Genomic DNA, 25,290 nt, shown 5'->3' with positions numbered 1-25,290 from the left:
GCATTGAAAGCGCACAGCGACGAGATCGCCGCGTCACGGGTGGATTCATCCGTTCGAAGGGATGCCCAGACTTGTGACATTTGATCGGAAAAAAGGAGTCATAGAGAACACCAACGAGGAGCAACTCGGAGCGGAGCGCTGTGGTGCTGACTGACTGATTGATGGCGTCTGCGGTGCGCGTTCCCGTCTGTGTGGCTCTGTAGGGTCGTCGTACAGAGTCACCTTGGGTCAGGACCGGGAGGCATCCGTAGTAAGGCAAGGTAAGGTAGGTGGCAGGCGTGCAGTTGCAGTCGCAGTTCAAGTCGCAGCGGTGCAAGGCATGCGGCTGGATGCTCCTCGACCGGATGCTGCGTAGTAAAACATGGTGAAGTTCGTTGGCTTGACGTCTAGTTCATGCGGCAAAGTGTGGCTGTTGGTCTGGGCAGGATGGATGAGGTACTGCTGCACCGAGAGCAGGAGGAGAGTGACTTTCAGAGGTGTTGGCTCCACTGCCGCTAGCGTTACAGCGGAAGCTGCCTTCCCAGGCCAAGGCGTCAATGGGGGCCAAAAGAGCGTGGCTCCCCTGCTGGACGGAACGTCAGTGGAGACCCCAGCACGGGACTTTCAAAACAGCCTGAAGGAGAAGCGAGTTTCGCAGGATTTTTGAGACCTCCAGCGACAGGGATAATTAGAGTTGACGGTGCTGGTGGCTGCCAGTAAGGTAGGGAATCTAAGCATTGCCCAAGGATTGTTAGTGCTTGTGACTCATCTTGGCCAGCCCCTGATATCGTCGATGATCTGTTGGCTTGCGCAGGCAGGAGCGTTCAAGGTGTTCCATAGAGACGGAGAGACAAGCAGGGAAACAGCCGAATTGGAGCCAGGAGGGCAATCGCTGTGTACCTAAGGTAGGCACTTGCCCACGGCATTCGTAAGGTAGGTACGGTACGGGGGTGCGATTGCCCTGTGCCCTATGGAACTCTTCGTGGAAGGAGCTTCTTTCCACAAAGATTGGAATGCAAGTCATTGTTCTTTGCTCCTTCTCTCGGAAGCCGGGACCCTCCTCGGGCTTGTGCCGTTTGTTCTGCTTCAGTCCCCTGTCTGACTTACATCATCGGCTTCCTGATGAGGAATGGAAGAGAGATCTCCTTTCAATTTCCACGCTTCGACGGCATTCTCGAACACCACAATGTAGTACTCGGCGTCAATCGGCGTTACTCAGCGAGGCCGAATCGATACGGGAGAAGAAAGATGAAGGGGGAAAAACGAAAAAGATTTGCGAGGCAGAAACAAGGACCTGGGATGCTCGATGCTCGATGCTCAATACCTTAGCACGGCATAGGTAGGAGGCTGGTCAGTGGAAGTTGTTCCGTTCCTCCCTTTCCCCGTTCAGGTCGCTCCTGCCTGCTCTTGCCTTGCCTGCCTGCCCCTTCTGCCTCCACAATGCGCGCTACGCATAGCTTAATTGTCCCAGGCGTTAGCAAATCGAGCCTAAGGGAAACGTCAACAAGGTGTGGCTGAGCTTCTTTCACAGCCAAGACTCCTGATCCAGATCCCGGACCCTGCTGGCTGGTACCTTAGCCCCATCAGCATTTCGTGATATCGCACCTTATCCGACATCTTTAACGGCTAACCACATCTTCGGCTTCACCAAGCCAAGTCAGCACTTGCCTCCAGACTGAAGCACGGTCTGTCTGCCTATCCGATGCCTCCGCTTCTTGGGCTGGACATGGGTCGTCTGGGACGCTGGACCCGCTGCAGATAAGGTTGTCCAAATTCTGACAAAGACTGGACGAGATGTCTTGTGCCGGACTTGACGCCACAAAGGGGAATGGTGAGGAATCTGTCAACTTCTTGGCGGCCTCTGCTACTCTCTTCGTCCACCAAGGGCTCTGCACACCACCGCCGACGAACTGTCCCCGCCATCTGGACGCATGTCTGTCCGGGTCGCACCACGATGGCTTCATCACACGGCAGCGTCGACCGAGCACCATCTCACCTCATCTTCCTTCAACTCCTGCATACCCCGTTTAGGTGGAATGTGGCATGGTTGAACGGCTCAATACCCCAAATGCAGGAACGTTGGTCCTCAGTACGAGCAGCATGGACTACCGAATCTGTGCCGCAGAGCTGCTGACGGCGGGTCTTGTGTGACGAGCCCTCGGTTTCCTCGCAGATCATCATCGACCAACGACACTACACCATCTCCTTCCCCGCTGTCACCAGCCCTGATGCCAACCAACCGGCCGGTGTCGTGTCGCCGCATTCGCCCTGTGCTCAGATATATGACTTGATGCACTCTCATCGTGACACTCTCATTCGACCTCAGCCCGTCACCGACATAGAACGCCAATCCCATCAGGCAGAGTTTGGCGGCCATGGTGAAGCACATCTCCCGTCGGTTGGATGATGGATAACCTTGTTGCAAAGGCCTGGACGATTCGGCCTGTCCAACTAACAACCTGTCAACCTCCTTCGGACACACCAACACTCCTTCACCGCCGAGGCGGCCGAAGTGACAGTTGGCCGGGACAACCCAATCACGAGATGATTCCCGGCGCTTAACCTCTCCCATCTGCAGACTGCAGTGCTGGGAACACGGCACTGTCGGGTATGCTATTTTAAACATCTCTCTGCCAAACGTCATGGACCACCTCCAGCGGGCTGGAAATGCGGACCACTTAATCACTCACTGTGATGCGATGAATGGCGGCAGTCTGCAAGCACTTACACCGGTCGCTTCCTGATCTCCATCACCTGGGGGGAAAAAAGCAAATAGCCCGGCAACTGGCAAGATGGGACGGAATGGCCTGCAGCCTTAGTTGCAGTTGCACTTGTTCTTGCAGCAGCAGCTCATCATCACCGGCAGAACCCCCCCTCCTTTGGCACTCAAGCCACGAGGGCCATCACAACTGTGCTGCAAGCTGCATCTCAATTACTACCGAAGCAGAGTTGGCAGTGTGATCAAGGCGGCGTTAGCCTCTCGCCTACGCGCCCTTGGCTGTAGGCGCTGGAGGCTTCACAGGTCCGATCCAAGTCCCGTATTACTGGCGGCCAATCAGGCACGCCTCGCAATCACTGGAACGCTTCGTGCATGGGAACCGACAGGCCCTGATTCGCAGTGGTTGCAAGATGCCTGCGACACCCGACAATAGTGCATTGCCGTTAAGGGATTGCTGCGTCTTACCCGGCTGGAGGGGGCACACGGCGGGACAGGACAGGAAAGGTCGACAGCGTCCGTCCCTGGGCCATCAGGAGAATGAGAGGCGGAGACAGCCACTCCCCTGGTTTGGCCACCGCAAGATGCGCGATCTGACCCGCCCCGCCCTGACATGGACTCTGACTTCTCGCGAGCCCATCACTCTAACATGAAGGTGTGGTGCCCAGGCGCGTCTCACACACCCCCGGGACGGACGTCGGATGGGATGCCCAGACAGACCAGGGTGGCCACCTCCAGGCCCAGGGGGGCAAGAGAGGCACAGAGGCCCGAGGGAATCCCAACGTTCGATGTCAAGCACTTTCACAACCCAGCATCTGGCGACGAGATATGCAAAGTGGTCCGATTTCGAGAGAAAACACTTGATTCTGTCCCTCAATTTAGACAAGTTTGTTTCTCTGCCGAATGAGCTACCTTGTTGGAAGCCAAAAGAGGGATCTGCGCGGCAACTTATAGTGACAACGGCGACGAGTTGGGGAATGTCGCCAGACGGCGCGGAGAAGTTCTCTCCATGTGTCTCTCACAGCTATCAGAAGACGCTCTTCTGACCACCTCTGTGCACTGATTCCCGAGGCAGATCCTGTGATAGCAAGAGATCGGTCGGTTGCACAACTTGGTCTCTTCCATACCAAGTCTCAAGAGGGCGTGTCAAAATCAAGGGGAGAGACAAGACACACACCCCTCCCTCTCTCTCATCCACCGCAGAGCCCAAGCCACTTGTTCCGGGCTGTTCGCTCCAAGCACCCCCTTCGAGTCGACAGCAAGAAACCACCCCTTGGATGCCCCTGCAACTCGCAACTGGACGAGCACCGGAGCACAGGCATCCTAAGCGTTTTTTGACTGACAATCCAGTGTCCAGTGGGAAGGAATATCAATCACTTGTGAGCGGCTTGCATGATATACACCCAGACTCGCGGCCCACAACCCGACCAGTCAAGTTCCCCTTGGTCCCTCGCTGCATCGACTCGACTCTATTTTCTCTACCCTACCCTCCCTTCCATTCTGTAGGCGCTGGCTTTTCGTCCTGCATCCATTCATTCCCATTCTTTTGCCCAAGCCCAGCTGCACGTCTGGCCATTCCATCACTTTTTGTTCTTGTTGCCCATCACACATTGGGACGAGTCGGGAATTCGATATCACAAGACCCCCAAGACCCAAGCCGACCACGAGCCAGTCTTTTCAGTCTTGCAGACCCGCAACAAGCAAGCTTTCATAGTCGAACGACCGTCCGAGGTTCGACTCTAATTAACGCACGATACAATCCGAGAGAGGCAGCGACGCCGAACGACGCAGAGCTAGTGTGGGCAGGACGGTCTATCTTGGTCACCCACTATCAGTCATCCATCCTCCCGGTCGCTTTCATTCTTGTCGCAGGCGGGCAAAGACAAGTTTACGCAAGTCCCTGGAGCTAGACTACCGCGTATCAGGGAAAAGAAGAAGGACGAGGACTAGGACGGACTGAACTGGCCTTCGGACCCCCCTCCCTTTTAGCGCGTTGTCCGACTTACATACATATCCCACCCTCCACCCGTAAAGGGCCATCCCATCCTCCCCGACAACTTAATCCGTCTCTCGACGCACAACGTACACAAACCCGAAACACTGTCCTACTTTTGGCATCTGCTTCTGCTGGACAGGAAAGAAACAGCAGTAACTCTAAAAAAGAAGCAACGCACCTCCAGACCAAGCACGGCAGCGAGACAGACAGACGGGCAGCCAGCCAGCCAGGAAGACAGGACGCACCTCGCCATCCTCCGCCTGCACCTGCACCTCTGCGCAAGCACCTAGCACACCTGCAGCTGCAGCAACACAGCATCAACCCAGCCAATTCGAAAGGCACCAGGCACCGTTAAGAGGTAGCGAAAACCCTCTTTTTTGCCTGTATCGCATCGGCGTTTCTTGCAGAAGCTTTCGGCACCGTTAAGACTGGGGCTAGCTATCGATCCCTGGTATACCCGCCACGCGCCAAGATCTTCAGCTCCTCTTCTGCTCTCGCTTTCATCGCCCAGCTCCGAATTGCAGCCATTTACAGGTGGAAGCGGGGATACGACTCCAACCGTCTTTTCAGTGGCGCCGGGCACACCGCACGGTCACCACCGCCTGTTACTCATTCCCTAAATAGCCCTGGGACCCTCCTCTAGCCGCCCGCGGCACACTTTACTGCCAATCTGGCCCGGTTTGGATCATCGCTTTGGCTTTTCCTTCTCGCAAGTCCGCGCAGTTTCCCCACGATACCCTCTCCGCGAACATCTCCCGCAACTTTCTTGCGAACAGCAGCAGCAGCAGCGACGGTCTGCCTGCGCAGCAATCATTCGAAACTGATTTTTCCGTCATCCGCATTTGATCATTCTTCTCTGGCGACAACATGTCGTTGAAACAAGTGAGTTCAGCCATCCGACGGAGCCCAACCACCGCGATACGAAAACCCGACGATCGGCAGAGGGGAAGTCCAAAGCACAAACGACTAACCATGCTTGCCTCATAGGAAATAGAGTCGTGGGTGTCGGCCCTGGCCCGATACGACAACAATGAGTTCGACGAGGCCCTCAAGGACTTCGAGAAGATCTCGGACACCTCAAAAATTCTCTTCAACATGGGTGTCATTCACGCCACTCTGGGAGAACACGAGAAGGCTGTGCGTGATCCCCGCCCGAGCCTACCTCCGAGCACCGCGACTGACTTCACAAACAGGTTGAATGTTACCAACGAGCAATCAGATTAGACCAGTACCTCGCTGTCGCCTACTTCCAACAAGGCGTATCGAATTTCCTGCTTGGTGACTTCGAAGAGGCACTGGCCAACTTCAACGACACCCTCCTCTACCTGAGAGGCAACACCATGATTGACTACGCCCAATTGGGCCTGCTTTTCAAGCTTTACTCATGCGAGGTTCTCTTCAACCGAGGACTGTGCTACATTTACTTGCAACAAAAGGATGCAGGTCTACAAGACCTGTCCTACGCCGTGAAGGAGAAGGTCGTCGAGGATCACAACGTAATTGATGAGGCGATCCGTGAAGAGGCCGAGGTATGAAGGTTGCCCTCTATTCAGGAACCGAACTAACATGCGCAGGGGTACACCGTCTTCTCGATTCCCGTCGGCGTCGTCTACCGACCAAATGAGGCCAAGGTTCGCAACCTCAAGACTAAGGACTACCTCGGAAAGGCACGGCTGGTCGCCGCCTCCGATCGAGCAAATGCCTTCACTGGTTTCGCTGGATCTGAGATCAAGAATGTAGGCAGATCGGTTCCCACAACCATCAGCTTCTATGGGAATCAATTTGCTAATCAGAGACTTCTTGGTTTACAGGCTGGCAAGAATGACAACAAAGACGACAGGCCCGCTGATAACATCTCCTTCGCTGCTACCAACCTGGTCAAGCCCGGTCTGGCATCAAGAAGACAACAGTCCGAACCGCCTAACGGTCGCGGCGTCTTCCCGCCTACACCTCCTCCCGACCAAGTCGAGGCCAACGGTGGTGCTGGCGGTATGACACGCGGACAATCCGTTCGCAACGGACCGAAGCCAATGCTCGCGAAGCTCAACATCGACAATGCTAGAGGAAACGACCGGTACCAGAAGACGAGCAGCCCGAACGACCGTCGGGCAGCGCCGCCCAGCATGAGATCCGAGTCTCGATCGGCTACCCCAAGCCGAGGCTACTCCAGACGCGATATGCAGATGCGTGGCCGTCAGGACGAGGACGCCGAAGATGCGTACCCCGACGAGCTTTACGACATGTACCAAGGTGGCGGCCCCGGCAGCTCCAGAACTAGTCGCCAGACCTCCCGTCGTGTGCCCCAGCGGTACATGGAGGATGAGGAGGACGGCTCCGACTACGGGTCCTTTGATGAGGGTGACTTTGAGATGGTTTCCAACAGACGCCCTGGTACCAACTCAATGTCGTCTCGTGGCGGCTCAAGGAGGCCAGAGATTCGCAAGATTCGCGTCAAGGTGCACGCCGAGGACGTGAGATACATCATGGTTGGTGCGGCGGTCGAGTTCCCCGACTTCATCGACCGCATCCGTGAGAAGTTTGGCCTTCGCAGGCGGTTCAAGATTAAGATTCGCGACGAGGACATGCCCAACGGTGACATGATCACCATGGGCGACCAAGATGACCTCGACATGGCGATCATGACTGCGAAGAGCCAAGCGAGGAAAGCAAGGCAGGATATCGGCAAGATGGAGGTAAGTCATAATCAAAACGCTTTTCTTCATCACTCGACCATGTTGCTAATTCGAATCAACAGATCTGGGTTCAGGAAATTTAGACGAATTATACCCCCAACCAAGCCACATGACGACGTAATGAACAAATTTGCTCGCCCGAGCCTCTACAACCATTTCCTTCTTCTATTAGTAACACCTTTTTATATCATCATCTTTAGCTGCATTTTCAGGAGATGGAATTCGGTTGTAGACACGGGCGTACAAAACGGGAATGAGACCACACTTCGAGGCAAAAGAAGACACGAAGCTGAATTGGATTGCAAGTGAGAGAGAGAGCGTGAGAGCCACACAGAGCTGGCTCGATGGCACAACCCCCGACGGCCGCGAACGATATGATCATAGCGTTGCATTGTTTTAGAAACGGAACTGCTTCCAGGGATGAGGGGCGACCGGGTTTTATACCATCACGAGATGGTGGAGGACAGTTGTTATTTTTCTTCTCTTCTCCCCTTAACTACTTATTCCCACGAACCCAAGATTTTCTCTCCTTGTCTCGATATAATCTCTTACCAACTATCTCTTTTCCTCTTATTACTCTCACGAGTTGGTTTTGAAAGTCCCGCACATCAAATTTAATGATCGAGCTACCCGTGCTTACTACGTCTACCTTTTAATATCGTCTCCCCTACGTGTGTACGTATGTGTGTATCGAAAGGAACTTCTGTGAAGTTTGGTGGGGAGGCTTGCACATGATCTGATGAGGTAGATGTGTCTACAGAAATTGAGAACGGAGATTCAACCGCATGTGTACTTGTGCTGTATCTCATGGTAAACGTATGTATGTGACTGCCGTGAATGAAGACGCAATGCAACAAGTCGGCTGTTTACCCAATGACACGGCCGAGCAGTCAGGACCAAGACAACTACGAACATTGCGGAGCAGCAAGCCCAATTGAAGGAAGACCGAGTGACCCGATTTCTTGACAATATGTTGGTGGGTGCCCAAGATCTTCATTGCCCCATACTGTGCATGTTTTCATTCGGCTGTAACGAACATAATATCGTACAATACTCCACTCGAAAGGTCTCACTGCCGCCATCTGGGCACCAGACAGGGAGGCGAGTCCAGACCACGCTGGAGGGAGGCACCAGACGTGTAACTATCCCCCGAACTTTTCTGTCCTCCCTCTTATCTGCTTCCTGACCCCTAAGCAGCACACATGTCAAATCTCAGCAGGGTCTCCTCTTTCCCGAGCAGCGCGAGCTGCAGCTTGGCCGGCTTGGCCCCCCTCAGGGGATCGCCAGTCAGGACCAGCCTCAGTAACGTATACGCCGCCTTTGTCGCCTTGACCCTCTTCGTCGTCCCGTCGTCCTTGGTCACCTCGGTGGCATGCCGCTCGCTGAAATCGTTGATGACCTGCTGCAGCTTCGCGGCGCCCCACTCGGCGACCGGCACGGCCTCAAACGACGCGCGCAGGTCCGCGAGCAGCGCCTCAGGGCCGGCAGCGCCGGCGTAGTCCTTGAGGTCGTCCAGCTTGGAGAGGGAGCGCGAGAAGGTGTGCCGCGCGTAGGCGGTCGCGCTGGGGCGGAAGAAGAGCGAGGGGTGCTCGTAGATGAGGTCGAGCGGGTCAACGGGGGAGTCGGCGGCGAGGGCGCGGTTGACGCGCAGGATGTGGGCGGGCGCTGTGGCCGGGTCGGCGAGGACGGGGGTCAGGCCGGAGAAGTCCGTTGTCGAGAAGGCGTGGCGGTGGTTGGCTGGGTTGGTGAGGTACTCCTCCTTCTTGGCGGCGAGGAGGTCGGAGATGGAGGCGAGGAGCCTGGTCGAGACGGGGACGATGGTGCGGCGGAGGAGGGCCTCGTCGGCCGGGTCCTCGCGCAGGCGGTGGGTGAGGTGCTTGCGCTGGATGACGGCGAGCTTGTCCGGGTTCGTCTTGATGTTGCCCTTTGTGAAGCGGAGGGAGAACTTCTCGGCGAGGGCCTGGGTGGTGTAGATGACCTCGCCGTCCTTCTTGGCCAGGTCCTTCTCGCTCATGCTCCAGCCCAGGAGGGCGAGCCAGTTGTTGAGGGCGGAGGGGAGGACGCCCCTGTCGCGGTAGGAGGAGATGTCGATGTCGTGGTTGCGCTTGCTCAGCTTCTCGCCGTTCTGGGCGCAGAGGAGGCCGGCGTGGGCGAAGGTGGGCGGGGTCCAGTTGAAGGCGTCGTAAAGGGCGATGTGCTTGGGCGTGGATATGAGCCACTCGGCGCCGCGGATGACGTGGGTGATGTTCATGAGGTGGTCGTCGACGACGTTGGCGAAGTGGTAGGTCGGGTAGCCGTCCGTCTTGATGAGGATGAAGTCGTCCTCGTCCTCGCTCTTCTGGTAGTTGCCGTAGACGCTGTCGACGAAGGAGGGGCGGCGGCCCTGGGCGTTGAAGCGGACGACGTGGGGTTCGCCGGCGGCGGCGCGGCGTTCGGCCTCGGGGACGGGGATGGTGCGGCAGGTTCCTGGGTAGTGGGCGGTGCCGCCGCCCTCGAGGGACTGTTGCTTGTGGCGCTCGAGATCGTGGGACGAGCAGAAGCAGCGGTACGCGTGGCCGTTTTCGAGAAGCTGGGAGATGTTGTGTTTGTAGTGGTCCAGCCGTAGTGACTGCGAGATGTTAGACGTGTACAGGAGGAGGATGAAGGGGTGAGGCTTACTTGTTGGTAAGGACCGAACTTGCCGCCGACGTCAGGACCTTCATCCCAGTCGAGCTCTGCCCATTTCAGATCTGCAAGAAGACGAGATGTGGCATCCTCGACGATTCGTGTCTGGTAAGTTGTGAGTCCTAGGCCCTCCTATGAATAATGACATGCGCATGAGCCGTCCTCACCCGATCCGTATCTTCAACACGGATGATGAACTGTCCTCCCGTGGCCCGCGCAATGAGCCAATTGAACAAGGCGGTTCTTAATGAGCCTAGATGGAGGTATCCGGTTGGTGAAGGAGCAAAGCGTGTCCTAGCAGGCTTGGTCGGTAGGTCTCTCAGCTTTCCATCGGCCAGGGACGGAAGCTTCTTCCTCAGGGCCTCAAATCCGCCCGTCTTCTTAGCAGAAGAGTGCCATCTCGGTGAGCTTGCGCGACACTGTTGGCAGGTGTATGCTGATCGTTGGAGTATTGACCTGCTATGCGGCCGCAGGGCTATTGTTGACATGTTGAAAACATGAGAATGGCGCCGTCCTGAGATTCACCAATATCCTTCATGAGTGAGCTGACCTTGGGTGAAATTTGACGATGAGCTTCAGCCACATGTGGCGCAAAAAGCAGATATGTACAAAGCGAGGTACCGACTTACACAACACAGCAGGTCGCTGGCGGCGTCCCAAATCACCAACAACCCTGCACACTGGCACAATCAGAGCGATACAACGCAATGCCCGAATTGAAATGGTGGCCGTACGGCAATTCCTTGATCTATCCAAGCCAACCAGATTCTTAAACGTTTTGGGTTTCCCAAGATTCAGATGACACTAGTCATACGAATGTCAAACCCTGACCTCTCACTTCAAGCTGGCCAAGGTTTCGACGACCTTCTGGCAGTTGTCCAGTTTTGTCTTCCAGATTCTTTCTCGGTATCCTCGGGGTTGGTCTGATGACTACGTTCGGTTGCCTGTGAAAGTCGAAGATGCGTTGCACAGATTCGTCTGTACAGCGGACCTCCGTACAGGCGTGCTGCTCGGTGCTTTGCCTCAACTCGGTACGCCTGCAATTGCTAATGGGGCAGCAGTCTACTACTCCATTTTCTTGCTCACTCGTTTTCAACATCGGTATCGTGATTCGTCCATTACAAAAAGTGCATGGGAACTGATGGTTGGGAAATAGGGAATTCGGACACCGCCTGGATGAATGATGAGCAGCTGCAGTGCAGGCGGGGTGCCCTGGGTTGGAGACTGGTCGCACTAGGTAGGTACCTGAAGGCTACGGATACCAGGCCGCGCCCAGCTTACCTGATATCATCTGCCGCGCACTCGCTGGACAGGCTGTAGGTACCTAGGGACCGCGCGCCCCGTAAGGCACTGGATGCTGGCAAAGTACCCCGCCAAACCACCAGCTGCAAACAGGTACTCTAGACAAATATTTTTCAGGTCGACTCCACATCCCACCTTTTCCACATCACCAAACCAAACCGCCGAAGGTTGAACATCTCGAGCGAAACATTTGCCGAGTACACCTTCAGAAAATTCTCCATCATGGACAGTGGTGGACCAAATGCCGGTGCTGACGCCGGGGCGGAGGAGATCGATCTCTACGGTAAGCATCTGAATTGTCTATGGAGCCCTTTGGGGGGTACCTTTTTTTGGTCGCGGTGGATCACTTCTGACGCATTTTACCAGAGCTGCTCGAAATCGATAAGGATGCGTCCCAGGACCAGATCAAGAAGGCATACCGAAAGGTTCGTGGCCACTCCCAGTCTCGCGATCACACCCAACGTTGAACTAACTTAGCCGCTCCCATCAGGCTGCCCTGCAACATCACCCCGACAAGGTCCCTGAGGATCGCAGAGAAGAGTCCGAAGCCAAGTTCAAGGCCGTCAGCCAGGCCTACGAGATCTTGAAGGATGAGGAGAAGCGCCATCTCTACGATACCCACGGCATGGCCGCCTTCGACCCCTCCCGCGGCGGCGGCGGTCCCGGCGGCGTCGAGGTCGACCTGAACGATATCTTGTCACAAATGTTCGGTTTCGGTATGGGCGGTCCTGGCGGTCCCGGCGGCGCTGGCCCCAGGCGGCCTCGTCGCGGTCCCGACGAGGACCAGCCGTACAAGGTCACGCTCGAGGAGCTCTACAAGGGCAAGACAGTCAAGTTCTCTGCCAACAAGCAGGTCGTCTGCGGCACCTGCAAAGGATCCGGCGCCAAGGCGAACGTTAAGCCCCAACAGTGCGACAAGTGCAGAGGCGCCGGTATGGCCGAGGCCTTCCGTCAGATCGGACCCGGCCTGGTGCGCAAGGAGACGGTTATCTGCGACCGCTGCGAGGGCTCTGGCAACTTCTGCAAGGAGAAGGATCGTTGCAAGAAGTGCAAGGGCAAGCGGACGACATCTGAGACCAAGGTGCTCGAGATCTACATTCCCAGAGGTTCCCAGAACGGCGAGAGGATCGTGCTAGAGGGAGAGGCCGACCAGCACCCCGACCAGACTCCTGGAGACATTGTGTTCCACCTGCAGGAGGAGCCCCACGACGACTTCACCCGCATCGGCAACGACTTGTCTGCTGAACTGACCGTCACCCTGGCCGAGGCCCTCGGCGGCTTCTCCAGGACTGTGCTGACGCACTTGGATGGCCGTGGCATCCACCTCGAGCGGGAGCGCGGTAACATCCTTCGCCCTGGCGACATTCTGAAGGTGCCCGGAGAGGGTATGCCGCACAAGAGAGGTGACGCTAGGGGCGACCTGTACCTGATTGTCAATGTCGAGTTCCCCGAGGACGGCTGGTTGAAGGAGGACAAGGAGTACGATGCTCTGAACAAGCTTCTGCCGCCCCCTCCTCCCGAGATCAAGGCGGACGAAGTCGACGAGGTCGAATACGAAGAGGTTGACAGCCTGGACCAAGTAAGTTTGAATCGCTCCTGCGATACTGGCAACACGCGCTAACAAAGTGTTTGTAGATGGGCGGAAACGCCGGCGGACCAGGATTCGGAGGCGAGTGGGAGGACGAGGACGAGGAGGATGGCCAGCCCCAGTGCCAGCCGCAGTAAGACGGCAACATATAGAGACTTTTAGAGGACAGAGTCTTGGGGCACGATGCCCTACGTTTCATGACAGACATGATGACAACCCTGGATGGTGAAGGGTGAAGCATAGACACGGGATCTGGAGAGGAGTTTTGTAGCTTGTTGTTAGCTTGGGCATCATCCCCCTTCATGAATGAACGGTGCCCCACGGATCACGGGTACCATGTCTTTTCTCAACCTTGATGGCGTCCATCTGCCATGTATGCCGGCGGTGATTCAAACAAACGATGGACGTGCCCCGTTGCCACTCTTTACCAAAGCTCACATCAAAGGGGTATAGGCATCTTGGCTTCCACCTTTCGCAACCAACGCTCCAGAGCTGCATGCGGCCGAGTTTAGTTCCTCGTCCCATTTAGTGTAGTGGTTAGCATACCTCGCTTTCATTCTATATGAATCACCGAGGAGACACGAGTTCGAACCTCGTAGTGGGAACTTCATTTTTGCCCTTCGCCAACCTTTTTGGCCTTGAGAACCTCTGACTTACCTGTCTGTGTGGGCGACTACATTCCCGCATACTGGGTGGGTGGTTTTAGTGAGGAGGACGGCGACAGACGACGACGATAGACGGCAATGATAGATAGCGACAATAATAGTAACAAAACAGCAGTGAAGACATCAGTAACAACAGCAGCAACGACAGTACTAATGACAGTAGCAACAACAGCAGCAACAATAATAGCGACTTTCTCGGCAACGACGATAGCGAGCACGCATGAGATTGGTCGCTTTAGCACAGGAAAAACAGGGGGTCTGTTTTGCCTCGACATTGCCCAATGTCTATGATGCGGCGAGTTGAGATGAACTGGCTTCGCAGCAGAGCACCATTTTTAGTGCGGCACTTTCGGTGAACGTAGCGGGGTCAAGGTGAGCGGCTTGGTGGGGCTCCTGAACTGCAGATGGCCTCCCCTGCTGCTAGCGCCTTCCAAGACAGGCGAGCGCCGGTACGTACCTCCCACACGTGTGCGAGCCCTAATTCAAGTCGTGGGTTCGTCGTGCAGAGCCACCCGATTGAACCAATTTTTTCGCCAGTTCCGAGTCTCGACGTCCAACACCACCCCGACTAACCACAGCCAGGAACAACCGTCAAGGTGAGAATCGAGTCGCCCTGCTCTACTATCGACAATTGCAATAATTGTCGCCGTCGTAATTGCATACTGACATTTTTTCTCGTTCAAGATGGTCGCCGCAAAGAAGCACGTCCCTATCGTGAAGAAGCGTATGTCCTTCCTCCCACAACGCCAAAAGCCCACCCGATACACCCCGCTCCGAGAACACAACGCGACGATGAAAGTCATTACGCGAGACACATGCGAGACCTTTGGATTAGAACGAGACGATTGACGGATATGTGTTTACAGGCACGAAGCTCTTCAACCGCCACCAGAGCGACCGCTTTATGCGCGTTGACCGATCATGGCGCAAGCCCAAGGGTATTGACAACCGTGTTCGCCGTCGCTTCCGTGGCAACATGACCATGCCCTCGGTACGTTCAGCACCCAAACCCGCGGAGGAAGACAGAACTTTTGGAAGAGGGAGAATGTTGGATGCTCCAACTTGGGAGACATTGGAGGGGCCCTTTCCTCGAGGACAATCGCTGACCAAGACTCCCTCGCCCTTCAGATCGGTTTCGGCTCCAACAAGAAGACCAAGTACATGATGCCCTCCGGCCACAAGGCTTTCCTCGTCAGCAACGTCAACGACGTCAACCTCCTGCTGATGCACAACCGCACCTACGCTGCCGAGTGCGTACCACCCAACCCCCAACGATAACCGACTCTGTGTTTCGTCACGAGTAGTGACTTCTAACACATTTTTTCAGGATCGCCCACAACGTCTCCTCGAGAAAGCGCATCGACATTATCTCCCGCGCCAAGCAGCTCGGCGTCAAGGTCACCAACCCCAAGGCCAAGGTCACCACCGAGGTCTAAGCGGAAGAATACTCCGTTTTGGTCGTTCGGATGGGGTCCTGTCTTTTCTGTGGAACATAGCAAATCCATTCTGGGGGAAAGGGGCGCGTGGGGCGACGAGGGGGAAAGGGTTTACGGTTTACACTTTGCGTTGGTGTGCTCTCTACCCCTCTCGGTATTCTTTTCTTTTTCTTCTCCAGGGATAACGGGGAACAAAAAGAGGAATAAAACAAAAGAACTTTGCATCGGATAACGGTCTACAACACTGCGATGATTCAGGAGGGTTCTGCTGCGAGGCCTGGCATGGCAAATCGGTTTACCGTTGTGCTAGGAATGAATACAAAAGAAAAAAACGCAGCAACTTTGTCAAACAGAGCCAAAAGACCTTGATGCATTGCCTGGCGTGTCCTCCGGCTTCGAGGGTGGTTCGGGACATCTTGGTACTTCATAATGGCGTTAGACGGCATGGAAAACAAGATTCTTACGCTCAATTCGAAAATGTCACCACCTTCCCAGTTGGTTGGTTGTTCTACGAGAATCATGTTTGCCAGCTTCCATGCGCAGTGACAAGTCGGCCTTTCGGCTGAGAAGACATCTGGGGTGTCTTCCAGATGGGTGTCTTCCAACGCCATGTCTTCGTACCTCTGGCATTTCGCGAGATGACACTCACGTTTAGCTGAATGCCCTGTGTTTCCTCTGAGCATGTCTGTCATTGACTTCCTCGTCAAGCATCGACAGTCGAGCTGGGGCCATAAGATAGAAGAGTTCCGAGCTCGATACCAGTTGGCTACACGTACTCCAACTTCTGCGAACTATATTGAGGCGTGCTTCCCACCAGGGTGTCACCTCGTGAGCTGGAAGGTAGTGTCATTATTGAGGTTGGTTGTCAAATCATGCCATCCCCAAATTCCGGTCCCATCTCATGGCCAGGGGGGCCTACCAATTCAAGCCATCGCCCAACCATTGTGTTATCAATGAAGAAAAGTATTCATTATCTACCTGGGCACGACTCTCGTCGTTCCGCCCAAAGCCGTCGCGGCCAATCCAGTCGCAACGGCGGTAACCCAATAAGGACAGACAAGTCAGGAAACGCTCGCACTACCAACCCAAAGGGCTCATAAAGCAAAACGCCGGTATCCATGATCTCATAAAAGGTAAAGTCGTTCGTCCATCGTCCCAAGACTGTCGTCTGGGGAAAACAGAACGCAAGAAGTAGGTAGGCAGGTCCCAGGCCTGGTCGCGGTAGCGGTCGCACTTTCAGGGCAACGACACGCACACTTCATAGCTGCGTCGCCTCTACCTGAAGCAGTTGAAGCGGCCGATGCGGAAGCGCCAGGGTCCGCGGCGGATGCCGTGGCGGTCTGCGTGCACGCTCGTGCCGAAGTTCTTGCCACCGATGGGCTTGGAGTAGAAGAAAGGCATGTTGAAGGTGTGTTGGTGGGTTCTCTGGTAGAGAGTATGTCAGTCCGAGCTTCTGGGAGGGGGCTCAAGCGTTCGCAGGTGAGGAACGTACGTTTTTGGATTTGCTGGTAGACGGTTGGTTTGCAGGAAAGCTTGTTGTGGTGAAGTGAGGTAGTCCAGACTTGGCTTGGAAAGTGTCAGTCGATGGAGGAGCCAAGAAGGAACGGGCGGGATATATACCTTCTTCCTGTCCTTCGTAGCGTGTGACGAGGGAGCCAAAGGGTAGAAACTGACAGAATGACAAGCTCGCTTGCGTCCTTGGTTGTGGTGGCACAATGAGCTGCCTCTCCCTCGTCCAAAACCTGGTGGTGGTGGTATTGCCAAGAGCTTCTAAGTGATAGGTGACGTAGAGTGGCTGAGCGTGAAGGTGGCTGTGGCTGCGTGACGAAGGTTGGTCGCGGTGCGGCATCGTCAGCCAATCAGAGATCGCCAAAAGCTCAGATGAGCGAGTGACGATGTGGGGCGTCGTGGCTGCGGGAGGTCCGCTGGACAGCAGGGTCGGATGTCGTCTTGAGTGGTTGGGGATTTGGGGACGATCATGATACCAAGTTAAGGTTATTCGAACCGATTCTGTCCCTTTGCTGGCCGTTGCCGATTGGTCGCCAATTATCCCCGGAGGTTGGGGTGGCAGTATTCGATTTGTTCCAAAGGTATTACGTGGTGAAGACGGGAATCGAGAGCAATGTCAATTCTTCAGAAGCATCCTCCAGCCGGCCAAAAGCAGGCTATCATGCATGACATGGTTGCAGAGCAGGCCATCTGCATTGATTCAAGTCGAGATCATGTTTCCACGTAAATCAGACATAAGTTTCGTCGTTTTGATAGTGCGGATCGTCACATGTGGGCGAGTCTGGTTCACGAGCAATATCATGTGCTGCATCCCGAAAGCTTGCCCAACTCAAACCCCCTCTTTAGCCAACATAGAGCCTCAATAGAAGTCTTGGGAAGAATTTCTTCTATATCTGACAGAGAAATTCTCAAATAGTCCAAATGATCATCGCTATGCCTAGCTATGCTATCCATGTTCACGAGGATCGAAACGACCTAGAGACTCTACTGGCGCAGAAACATCGTTTGAAGGTCGCAATTTCTGTTCAGGCTAATTACACAGGTGCCAATCCTTCAAACTTCAACGTTGTGTATCAGTCTGTTCCCTTATCTCCCAACATGCACTTGTGCTGGACTGGCCAATATGCTCACAACTGGATCTCTCACATACCGGCTGACGGGACCCGGTTGGAAAACTTCAACGGAAATTGGCAACCATGGCGGCCCGGGGAGTCTTACTCTCTGCACAAGACTGGGTGCTGGGATAAGGCTTCCCCGAAAAGAGGCCTGCGAATTCATGATACGATCGAAGTCTCCGGCAACGATCATGGAAGTGTTCATGTTGTCGTGGGTCTGCAGAGATCTGAGCATAGCGGGAAAACCACTTGGGTTCCGGTGAGTATACTCAGTCTCAATACTTTGCATGTGTATTCTTACCGGGAATTATGTAGATTTTCATCGACAAATCGGAGCTCGCGAAAGGAGGAGGTAGACGATACGAGTTGGATCATAGGGTCAAAATGTGGTTTGGGACAGAAGATTCGGACTCAACAATGGTTTCTCGAGCTGAACTTGCTTCTACGTTTTCTTCAACCACTGAAACTCTTACCATGAGAAGCGAGGTTTGGATTCGATATAACACTTTGCGGAGAAAGTGGGAAACAGCGAACCTCTGAGAGGAACTTGGCTTGGAAGGCAAGAACTAAGCGCGTTAAGTTATGTATTGTAACCAATATATGAACACTTAATTCTCAAGTCTGATTGGAAATCCGAATCTAACATGACTAGGTTCCAACTGTGATCAAAAGATCCTAGCTTACGGTTGCGACAGCCTAAACATCTGTAACGAGACTCGCTTTAGGTATGCTGCCCTCAACAGATCAGATGCCCGATGCAAAATAAGCCACCTATGCCAGTGCTGTTTAGCCTGAGGCGAAGGTTCCTCGGGTTTTCATCGTGTTTTATCTCAAACCGTGCGCATCTTCGCCTAAGTCCATGGGCAACTTGACCTCCCGAGTCCACCACATACGACCATACCCATTGGAAAACTCGGGATCCCGTCCGCTCTCCCATAGATAAGCTAATGAGGGCCGGAGTAGTAGTCAGGTCGGTGACGACTGGCGAATGCCCGGTGTTGTATGTTTTCGGTGTTTCTCCTCTTTTGCCCACCTTTTTGCCCCCACCACGATGGCTCCCATCATGAACCACAACCAACTCAAAATGTTAGCAGAAATCTCTTCAAAGCGTTGGAACTATTGCAGAGACTCTGAAATTAGTTTCAAATGTTGCTAAGTCTGCGGACTTGGACTCCCAGCTTAAGAGGTAGTTGGCTCCTGCGAAAGTCATGTTGAGTGTCCCCTCAACTTACACCCTTTTGGCCACGGCGAAGAACTGAAGGCAGCCCAGACGTAACCTTGATAATCACTTCAATCGTAAGCTTTGAGGCAGATCATCTCTTCGCCATCTTAAAGTCCCATTTTGTCACAAGACATCAACCACATACACACATGGTCTTGTATTGTGATCTCCACATCGATATCTTCGCACAATCCACCAACTCCCAAAATGGATCGCCTTCTCAGGGACAAACTCAGAAACGCACCCTTCAAAGAAATCATCCATGGCCAGCTCAATCCGACCTACCTAGCCGTCGCTCCCCGAGGATACCACATCCAATCCTCGGTTCTCCACATCCCCGATCGATACGGCTGGTTCACCCCTGGCTCGCCTCGACTCCAGTGCCGCCAAGGCGCCGCCATGAGCTTCTGTTTGTTTCTCGTAGTCCTCTTGACGGCCTTGTACGGCTACACTCTTTACACGTTGAAGTATGTGCACAAGCGCCAGACAGAACTCATGGAGTGGATGTTCGGGATATCGCTAGCATTCGTGGTCTTGGCCCCGTGGCTTGCAATGCATCATGATCCGCGCCGCGCACCGAACTACGAGTGGAAGGATTGGGGGAAGGGGCGGAAGGAATAGCTTACGCATTCCCACAGCAATGATGAGCAAATGCCCAACAAGATCTGAAGAGCTTGCCGCATTTCGCAACTGGATGGGAGATGTCGCCCTTTTCAGCAGCTTGGAATCTTCCAGGTCCATTTCCAAGTCTCGCTAGCCAGGCAGTGTCAGTTGGATATCCGAGCAGTTTCCACTATACTAGATATAATACTTCTATAAGGAAGATAGCAGTATGGAAAACGACGAGGACGACGATGGCGACGACGATAATGATGAAGGAAGCAAGTATATAGGAAATATAGTCGCTTTAGCGTTGGTGGTCTGGCAAGATATACGGAAGTACATGCGTGTGTAGACACTGCCCGGATAGCCAACTGACACCGCGAACTCGCAATTTTATCCAAATATGGCTCAAATTGTGATAATACTCCTTGAAAGCAGCATTGACACACCCGGGAATAAGTCTACGGCCAGAGTACTCCAACTGTCACGACGGTCCTAGTCTGCTGTCCTTTTCCCTCGACATCAACCACCATCCTTATTTCTTCAAGACTGACCTCCTCCACCCTTCTAAGGAACGTAGTAAGTTTCATCGACGTTTTAGAGCACTAAAGCGTTCGGACTTAGATATCTGAACATCTCTAACCAGGACGTATCAGAGTTGGACGACCAGACCGCTTTGAAGACGGACTTAACGGCCTCAATCGAAGCAAAGCGCATTCCGTCGTAAACCACATCAGCCATGCCTAGAACGGACCTCTGCTCCTCTGGACATTTGACATGGGCTCCTGCAACGAACAACGGGAAAATAATGCAGTTGCGGACCTTCGCCTCCTTGGGGATTTCGAAGATACAGGCAAGGCAGGACTTGACATGTTGCTGGACAAGTGGGTGCAGAGTTGGAAGACCACATATGGCTCTGTACAGGTACAGCAAGGCGGCGTGCTGGAATATGCGGACAAGGGTAAACGCGTGTGTAGCTTCCGCCTCAATGACGGAAGAGGACTCGGATAACTCTGAAGGGCTACGGCCATCAGATTCCTCGAGGGACGGGGGCGCGTATACGGGGCGGAGGGCAGCTTCGAATTTGTGGATGCGCTCCATCGACAACTCTTCAGTCATCTCAGCCGTTGCCTGCAGGTACTGGCTCATACTAGCGATCTCGCGAAAAACGGACGCGAGAGAGCATCTACCCAAAGGGTCACGGCCCCACCAAACCGGGACCCGATCAAGAAGATCCCACACTTCGGGGGCAAAACAAGGAGGCCTTCCTTGAATCATGGATGTTGTGAGATCTGTTGTCGCAAATTCCGAGATCAGCATGTGCAGCGGCTCGGCAGCCGTCTGTATCACAGCGTCGACGCCACCTAGACGCTCGAGAATAGCCAGGATACCACTGTAATGGCTATAGGTCGATGCTGAGTTGAGTATACAGCTCATATATCCGTCGTCGAAGTACAGCAGCATGACTGCGAACAGAAGCCCGATCATAGGCCCATTTCCCTGCGCGTCGGCACAGCAACCTTCTATCTCGGCCCGCACGGCAGAGAGGCATTCGAGCCGCTTCTTGCAAAGCACATCGCGGGTATGCTTGCCGTCTTGTAACAGCCGGTGAGATTCGGACAGCACGCAAGTGGCAAGTAACACGACTCGGTATTCCAAGGCGACCTGGGTTGGGGGGACGCAAGGTTCCTCTGAAGCAGAAAGGAGGGGCCAGACGCGACAGTGAAAGTAGTCGAGAGCACGCCGCTCGCATACGTCGATCGACACGGTCAGATGCAGGTCGTTCCGCGGAATGCTACACGGAGACAGCATATGAGGACTCGGCCGGGAACTCCATCGTATCAGACGGCTGTTGTAGTCACACGTGGCGCCGGAAGAAACGCAGCGTAGACAGGCTGGCTTGGAGAGGTCGCATTTGATGCGGCGCTTCTTGCAGGGCCAGCAAGAGCCCTTGACGATCCTGACCCGTTTAACCGGCATGGTACGCACCGATTTCTTCTTGGCAATTGGTCATGCACTTGCGTTTGATACCGAAGTGGAACGAGATGTTGGGTTCTCTGTGCATTCGAACGTTGCGGCTGGCGTTGACGAGTAGCAAAGTCTATGGAAGTGATCTTGTTTAGCATGCGGACATATTGAAACAGATGGTTTGTCAGTAGGTCTGTTGAGTCGAACTCACATGCTCCATAACCATCGAGCTCTCTTTCGAGGTCGACGACAAAGTTGACTGTTCAATCGGCGATTCCCTTCGCATGCGGCAGCGACAATGCGGATTACTTGACCGAAGGGTGTATCAAAGCGACGCCGGCGTTTTGAAGTGAGAGGCAGATTCTTCCCTCAAAATTCCCTGACGTAGCTGCGTCGAAAAGCGAAAAACCAAATGTCTTCCGTTCGACTGAGGTTGTGAAGATGGGAGGATGAGAGAAAGAGGAACCTGGTTCTAGAACGGCTCTAGGCGGGAGCACCTACCCCAGATTCCGGTAGCAGGGTGGGCGTTGGGTTGGGTTGGCAGGCACCGAAACCCCCTGGAAGAAGGGAAGATTGGACGCCCAAACAGCTTATCAGGCGGATAGTGGAGTAGAGATTCACGGGCGGATTCTCGGCACATTAATTAGCCAACAAGCAATGACGACCCCGAGATCTTGGTCCAATGACACTCTTTTTTTATCTGATGAAATCACGTAATCGCAAACTACTTGAGTTATTCGAAGCATCATGAAGCAAATCAGCCCTATATGGCCTACGGTGTACTTGCCATAACACAAGCACCAAGAGCAGCATTCGAAGCACGATACTGATGATGATAAGTGGCACTGATTTTGAATTTCGGAAAAGACTGCTGAACTACCAAATCGAACGAAGGCAACGGCACGAGACTACCAACTCTGGTCTCCCAACTCAAATCCTCTACAGTTTGCTGTCCCTGCTGCCGCAGCAAGACTCAGCGGCCTCAGACTTCGCGAACGCATTCTTGGAAGTCTTGTCGACAGCCACAACCGAAGGAGGCACCCAAAGCGCCGGGTTCTTCTTGAAGAAGTTGGACGCCCTGATCATGACGCCGACGGGCTCGGCCGGCATCACGGGGAAATCCTCAGTGCGCGGGAAGTGCGTCAGGCCGAACTGCACATAGCAGACGACATCGGTGTTCTCAACCGACTCGTTCCTGTTCACCCAGTCGACGACGGTCTCGTTGTAGGGGTGCCCCTCTTCGCCGCTCGACTGACACACATAGTCACCCGCGGGGAACAGTTCATAGTCCTTGTACGGGGTAACCCACAGCGCCTTGCGGGCGAAGGCGGCACGCTTCCAGATCATGCTTCCCGGCTTGGCGAGGAGGGCAGGGCAATTGTTGTTGAGGATCTTGTAGGCGACTGGCTTCTTCGCCACGGGGTTCATGATGCTGGGGTTGATGATGTCCCAAGAGCGGCCTGTCTCGTGCTTGTACTCATGGCCAGAGGCAGTCTGGATGGGCGTCTTCTTGCAGTAGAAGCCGTTGCCGTACAGATTTCCAGAAGAGCCGAGGGGATCATCCGCGGTGACAGCGTCATTCTGCACAACAGTATTGCCCGGACCATCAATCTCGGGATCGACGCGGAGGGAAAAGATGTGCTGATGGTTGTGAGCGTTGATGGCCGGGGCCACCTCCGTGCCGAACGGTGCCGCGGTCTCGCTGGGGTGCATGCAATAGGTATTGAGCATGCCCGTAAGTTTGATTTCCAGCTTGTAGGTACCGTCCAGGAGGAACGTGTGGTAGAAGCAGTACTCATAGTTCGCAGCGGTGATGATTTGGGAAATGATGAGCTTGCGGTCGCGGGCGGAAATAACGGTACCGTCACGGTAGTCGGTATGCTTGTACAGAAGCCCGTTGTCTTCTTCATGGATACAGATGGCATTCTTCACGATAGCTGCCTCTCCCGTACCCACAGCCATAATGGCGTCCATGTAGTGGATGACGCCCTTGCAATCACAACCAAGCTTAAGGGAGTTGGTCATGAAGCCCGTACCATACTCGCCCACGTCGAAGGCGTGCTTGCGGTGGTGTGGAGGGTCAGGGTTTCCGTAGGGAACGACCATCTCGACCACGCTGATGCGGTTGAACAGGTTCCGCTCACGCCCTTCGTCGTCAATGCGGACGTCAGAAAGAACAATACCCTCGCGGTAGTTGAAGCCAACATGCATCTTCAGTCCCGCCCAGAACAGCTCGCTGCCATGAACTTGGAACGAGACACCCTGGGGCTGAGTGATATCGATGGGCTTGAGCTTGTTCTGGTAACCCTTGCCGATGAATTCGGGCAAATAGTTATGCTCCTCCAGAGGGACCTTGGTCCGCTGGCCATTCACGAGTCGGATATCGACAGCCAGGACTTCAGCCTTTTCGGTATCGACGACGACTGAGAAGTCAAGCGGGTGGGCGTACTGGTTATCATCAGGGGAATTGCGATAGTAAACGATTCCCTGCTGAAGACGGCGATCAGTGCCCCAGCGGTGATCGAATCCAATGGCCCACGCGTCAATGAAGACCTTCGACATATCGTAGATACCGATTTCGCGGCAAGCCTGGATGACGCGAGGATCCTGTCGGGTGACGGACTCGCAGATGTCGAGGTCCTCCAAGGTGAGGGTGGGGGCGGCGTCGAAGATATCCTTCCAGAGCTCGACCTTGGAGGTCTTCAGGTTGACGACGACCTCGGAGACCTGCGAAGTGCCCTTTTCGATGACGATGGCGAAGGCGCGGCGGTCCGGACGAGGACCGTTGCCGGACTTGAAGGCAGCGTACTCATTCTTCTTGGGTTCGCGCAGAGTCAGACAGTTGAACTTGAGGGCCTTGGTGCCAGCATGGATTTTGATGAGTTTAGCAGCGCGCTGAATCTCTTCAATCGATAGCTGATCTGTATGAAGACAACAATTAGCTCGGGAACGACGAACGAGTGTCTGACACCGTGGTTCATTGCTAGGAGACCTACCCAGAGGATGTGATGAAGACTGAGAGGATACGTCTGGAGCGGCGTCGTTGGGATCTTCCCGGAAGATCGTGTAGCCGGCTATCGAAGAGGTGTCTGCAAACATATTGGGGGCTGTCTGGGCTGAGGTACTCGGCCATACGGTGGTCTTTGCAATTCGACCTAAGGTCGATGATGGATAGTTGGTATAAGATGAGGTGAGGCCTGAAGGCTCGAAGCTGTCTAAGTGTAAGACAAAATGTTGGTGAGTATAGAAGGCAAACGACTTGTCTGTTTGAATTCTTGGGGAGAATAAAGAGAGTTCGTGAAAGATCGATCGCGGGCACCTTGTACTTATAGACAGGAAGTGACGCCGGCATATCGGGGGATAGGTAACAATCGTACAAGGGTTAGCCTCAGCAGCTGTCGAGATTATTCTGACATCAAACGTAAGATAAACTCGACTGGGCAATCTCAGCTTAGAATCACCGCTTGTTACACCGCGATCCAGTCGTCATTGGCTCTATTCCTCCATCAACCCTGGTCCCTCATCCGCCTCCCATCGGCCTCCACCCCTGCGACTCATGTACAACTTCCCCCACACAGGCACACCGAGTGACATTCGCACCGCGTCCGAGGACTTTCTGCCATGAAAAAGACTTTTAAAACGTATGCAATATTGACTTGTTTATGAGTGGAATAAGTTGAGAGCGTTTAGAAACCCGAATGCCCCCAAATGAGAGCGTATTGTCTTGACAGACTCGTGTTTCCTCATCGGAACCAACACCTCGAACACTCGGAACGGAAACCTGAGGTCGGCGCTGTCCGCCCCTCCCCGCTCCATTCTGCTGGTGGAGCGCGC

At 54.3% G+C, this 25,290-nt stretch overlaps 6 protein-coding genes and 1 non-coding gene across 7 annotated transcripts; 4 read left to right on the top strand and 3 right to left on the bottom strand.

Annotated features, from left to right (window-relative positions):
• Positions 1-5,558: 5,558 nt before the first annotated feature.
• On the top strand, positions 5,559-7,467 carry COL26b_004804 (uncharacterized protein; the record flags this gene model as incomplete). Its single annotated transcript, XM_053177669.1, has 6 exons — positions 5,559-5,573; positions 5,679-5,828; positions 5,885-6,220; positions 6,266-6,427; positions 6,503-7,384; positions 7,447-7,467. 6 exons carry the CDS (start codon positions 5,559-5,561, stop codon positions 7,465-7,467), a joined length of 1,566 nt encoding a protein of 521 aa, XP_053038381.1.
• A 1,106-nt stretch (positions 7,468-8,573) lies between these two features.
• Positions 8,574-10,536, bottom strand: COL26b_004803 (uncharacterized protein; the record flags this gene model as incomplete). The annotated part of the gene is made up of 3 exons (XM_053177668.1): positions 8,574-9,992; positions 10,043-10,153; positions 10,216-10,536. The coding sequence occupies 3 exons, from the start codon at positions 10,534-10,536 to the stop codon at positions 8,574-8,576; spliced, it is 1,851 nt and encodes a 616-aa protein (XP_053038380.1).
• Positions 10,537-11,572: 1,036 nt separating this feature from the next.
• On the top strand, positions 11,573-13,075 carry COL26b_004802 (uncharacterized protein; the record flags this gene model as incomplete). The annotated part of the gene is made up of 4 exons (XM_053177667.1): positions 11,573-11,633; positions 11,717-11,775; positions 11,841-12,929; positions 12,986-13,075. 4 exons carry the CDS (start codon positions 11,573-11,575, stop codon positions 13,073-13,075), a joined length of 1,299 nt encoding a protein of 432 aa, XP_053038379.1.
• Positions 13,076-13,457: 382 nt separating this feature from the next.
• COL26b_004801 lies at positions 13,458-13,543 on the top strand. The gene has a single exon. It is a non-coding gene; the product is annotated as a tRNA-Glu (tRNA).
• A 744-nt stretch (positions 13,544-14,287) lies between these two features.
• On the top strand, positions 14,288-15,039 carry CRP63 (60S ribosomal protein L32; the record flags this gene model as incomplete). The annotated part of the gene is made up of 4 exons (XM_053177666.1): positions 14,288-14,327; positions 14,470-14,594; positions 14,732-14,853; positions 14,931-15,039. The coding sequence occupies 4 exons, from the start codon at positions 14,288-14,290 to the stop codon at positions 15,037-15,039; spliced, it is 396 nt and encodes a 131-aa protein (XP_053038378.1).
• Positions 15,040-20,085: 5,046 nt separating this feature from the next.
• COL26b_004799 (uncharacterized protein) lies at positions 20,086-20,925 on the bottom strand (the record flags this gene model as incomplete). Its single annotated transcript, XM_053177665.1, has 1 exon — positions 20,086-20,925. The coding sequence occupies one exon, from the start codon at positions 20,923-20,925 to the stop codon at positions 20,086-20,088; it is 840 nt and encodes a 279-aa protein (XP_053038377.1).
• A 1,470-nt stretch (positions 20,926-22,395) lies between these two features.
• COL26b_004798 (uncharacterized protein) lies at positions 22,396-24,555 on the bottom strand (the record flags this gene model as incomplete). Its single annotated transcript, XM_053177664.1, has 2 exons — positions 22,396-24,377; positions 24,453-24,555. 2 exons carry the CDS (start codon positions 24,553-24,555, stop codon positions 22,396-22,398), a joined length of 2,085 nt encoding a protein of 694 aa, XP_053038376.1.
• Positions 24,556-25,290: the final 735 nt, after the last annotated feature.

This window comes from Colletotrichum chrysophilum (assembly GCF_026319265.1).
Source record: "Colletotrichum chrysophilum strain AFK26 chromosome Unknown scaffold_30, whole genome shotgun sequence".
NCBI lineage: Eukaryota > Fungi > Ascomycota > Sordariomycetes > Glomerellales > Glomerellaceae > Colletotrichum > Colletotrichum chrysophilum.
Note: the sequence above shows the minus strand (reverse complement) of the source record. Positions and strands in the feature narration are given on the sequence as shown.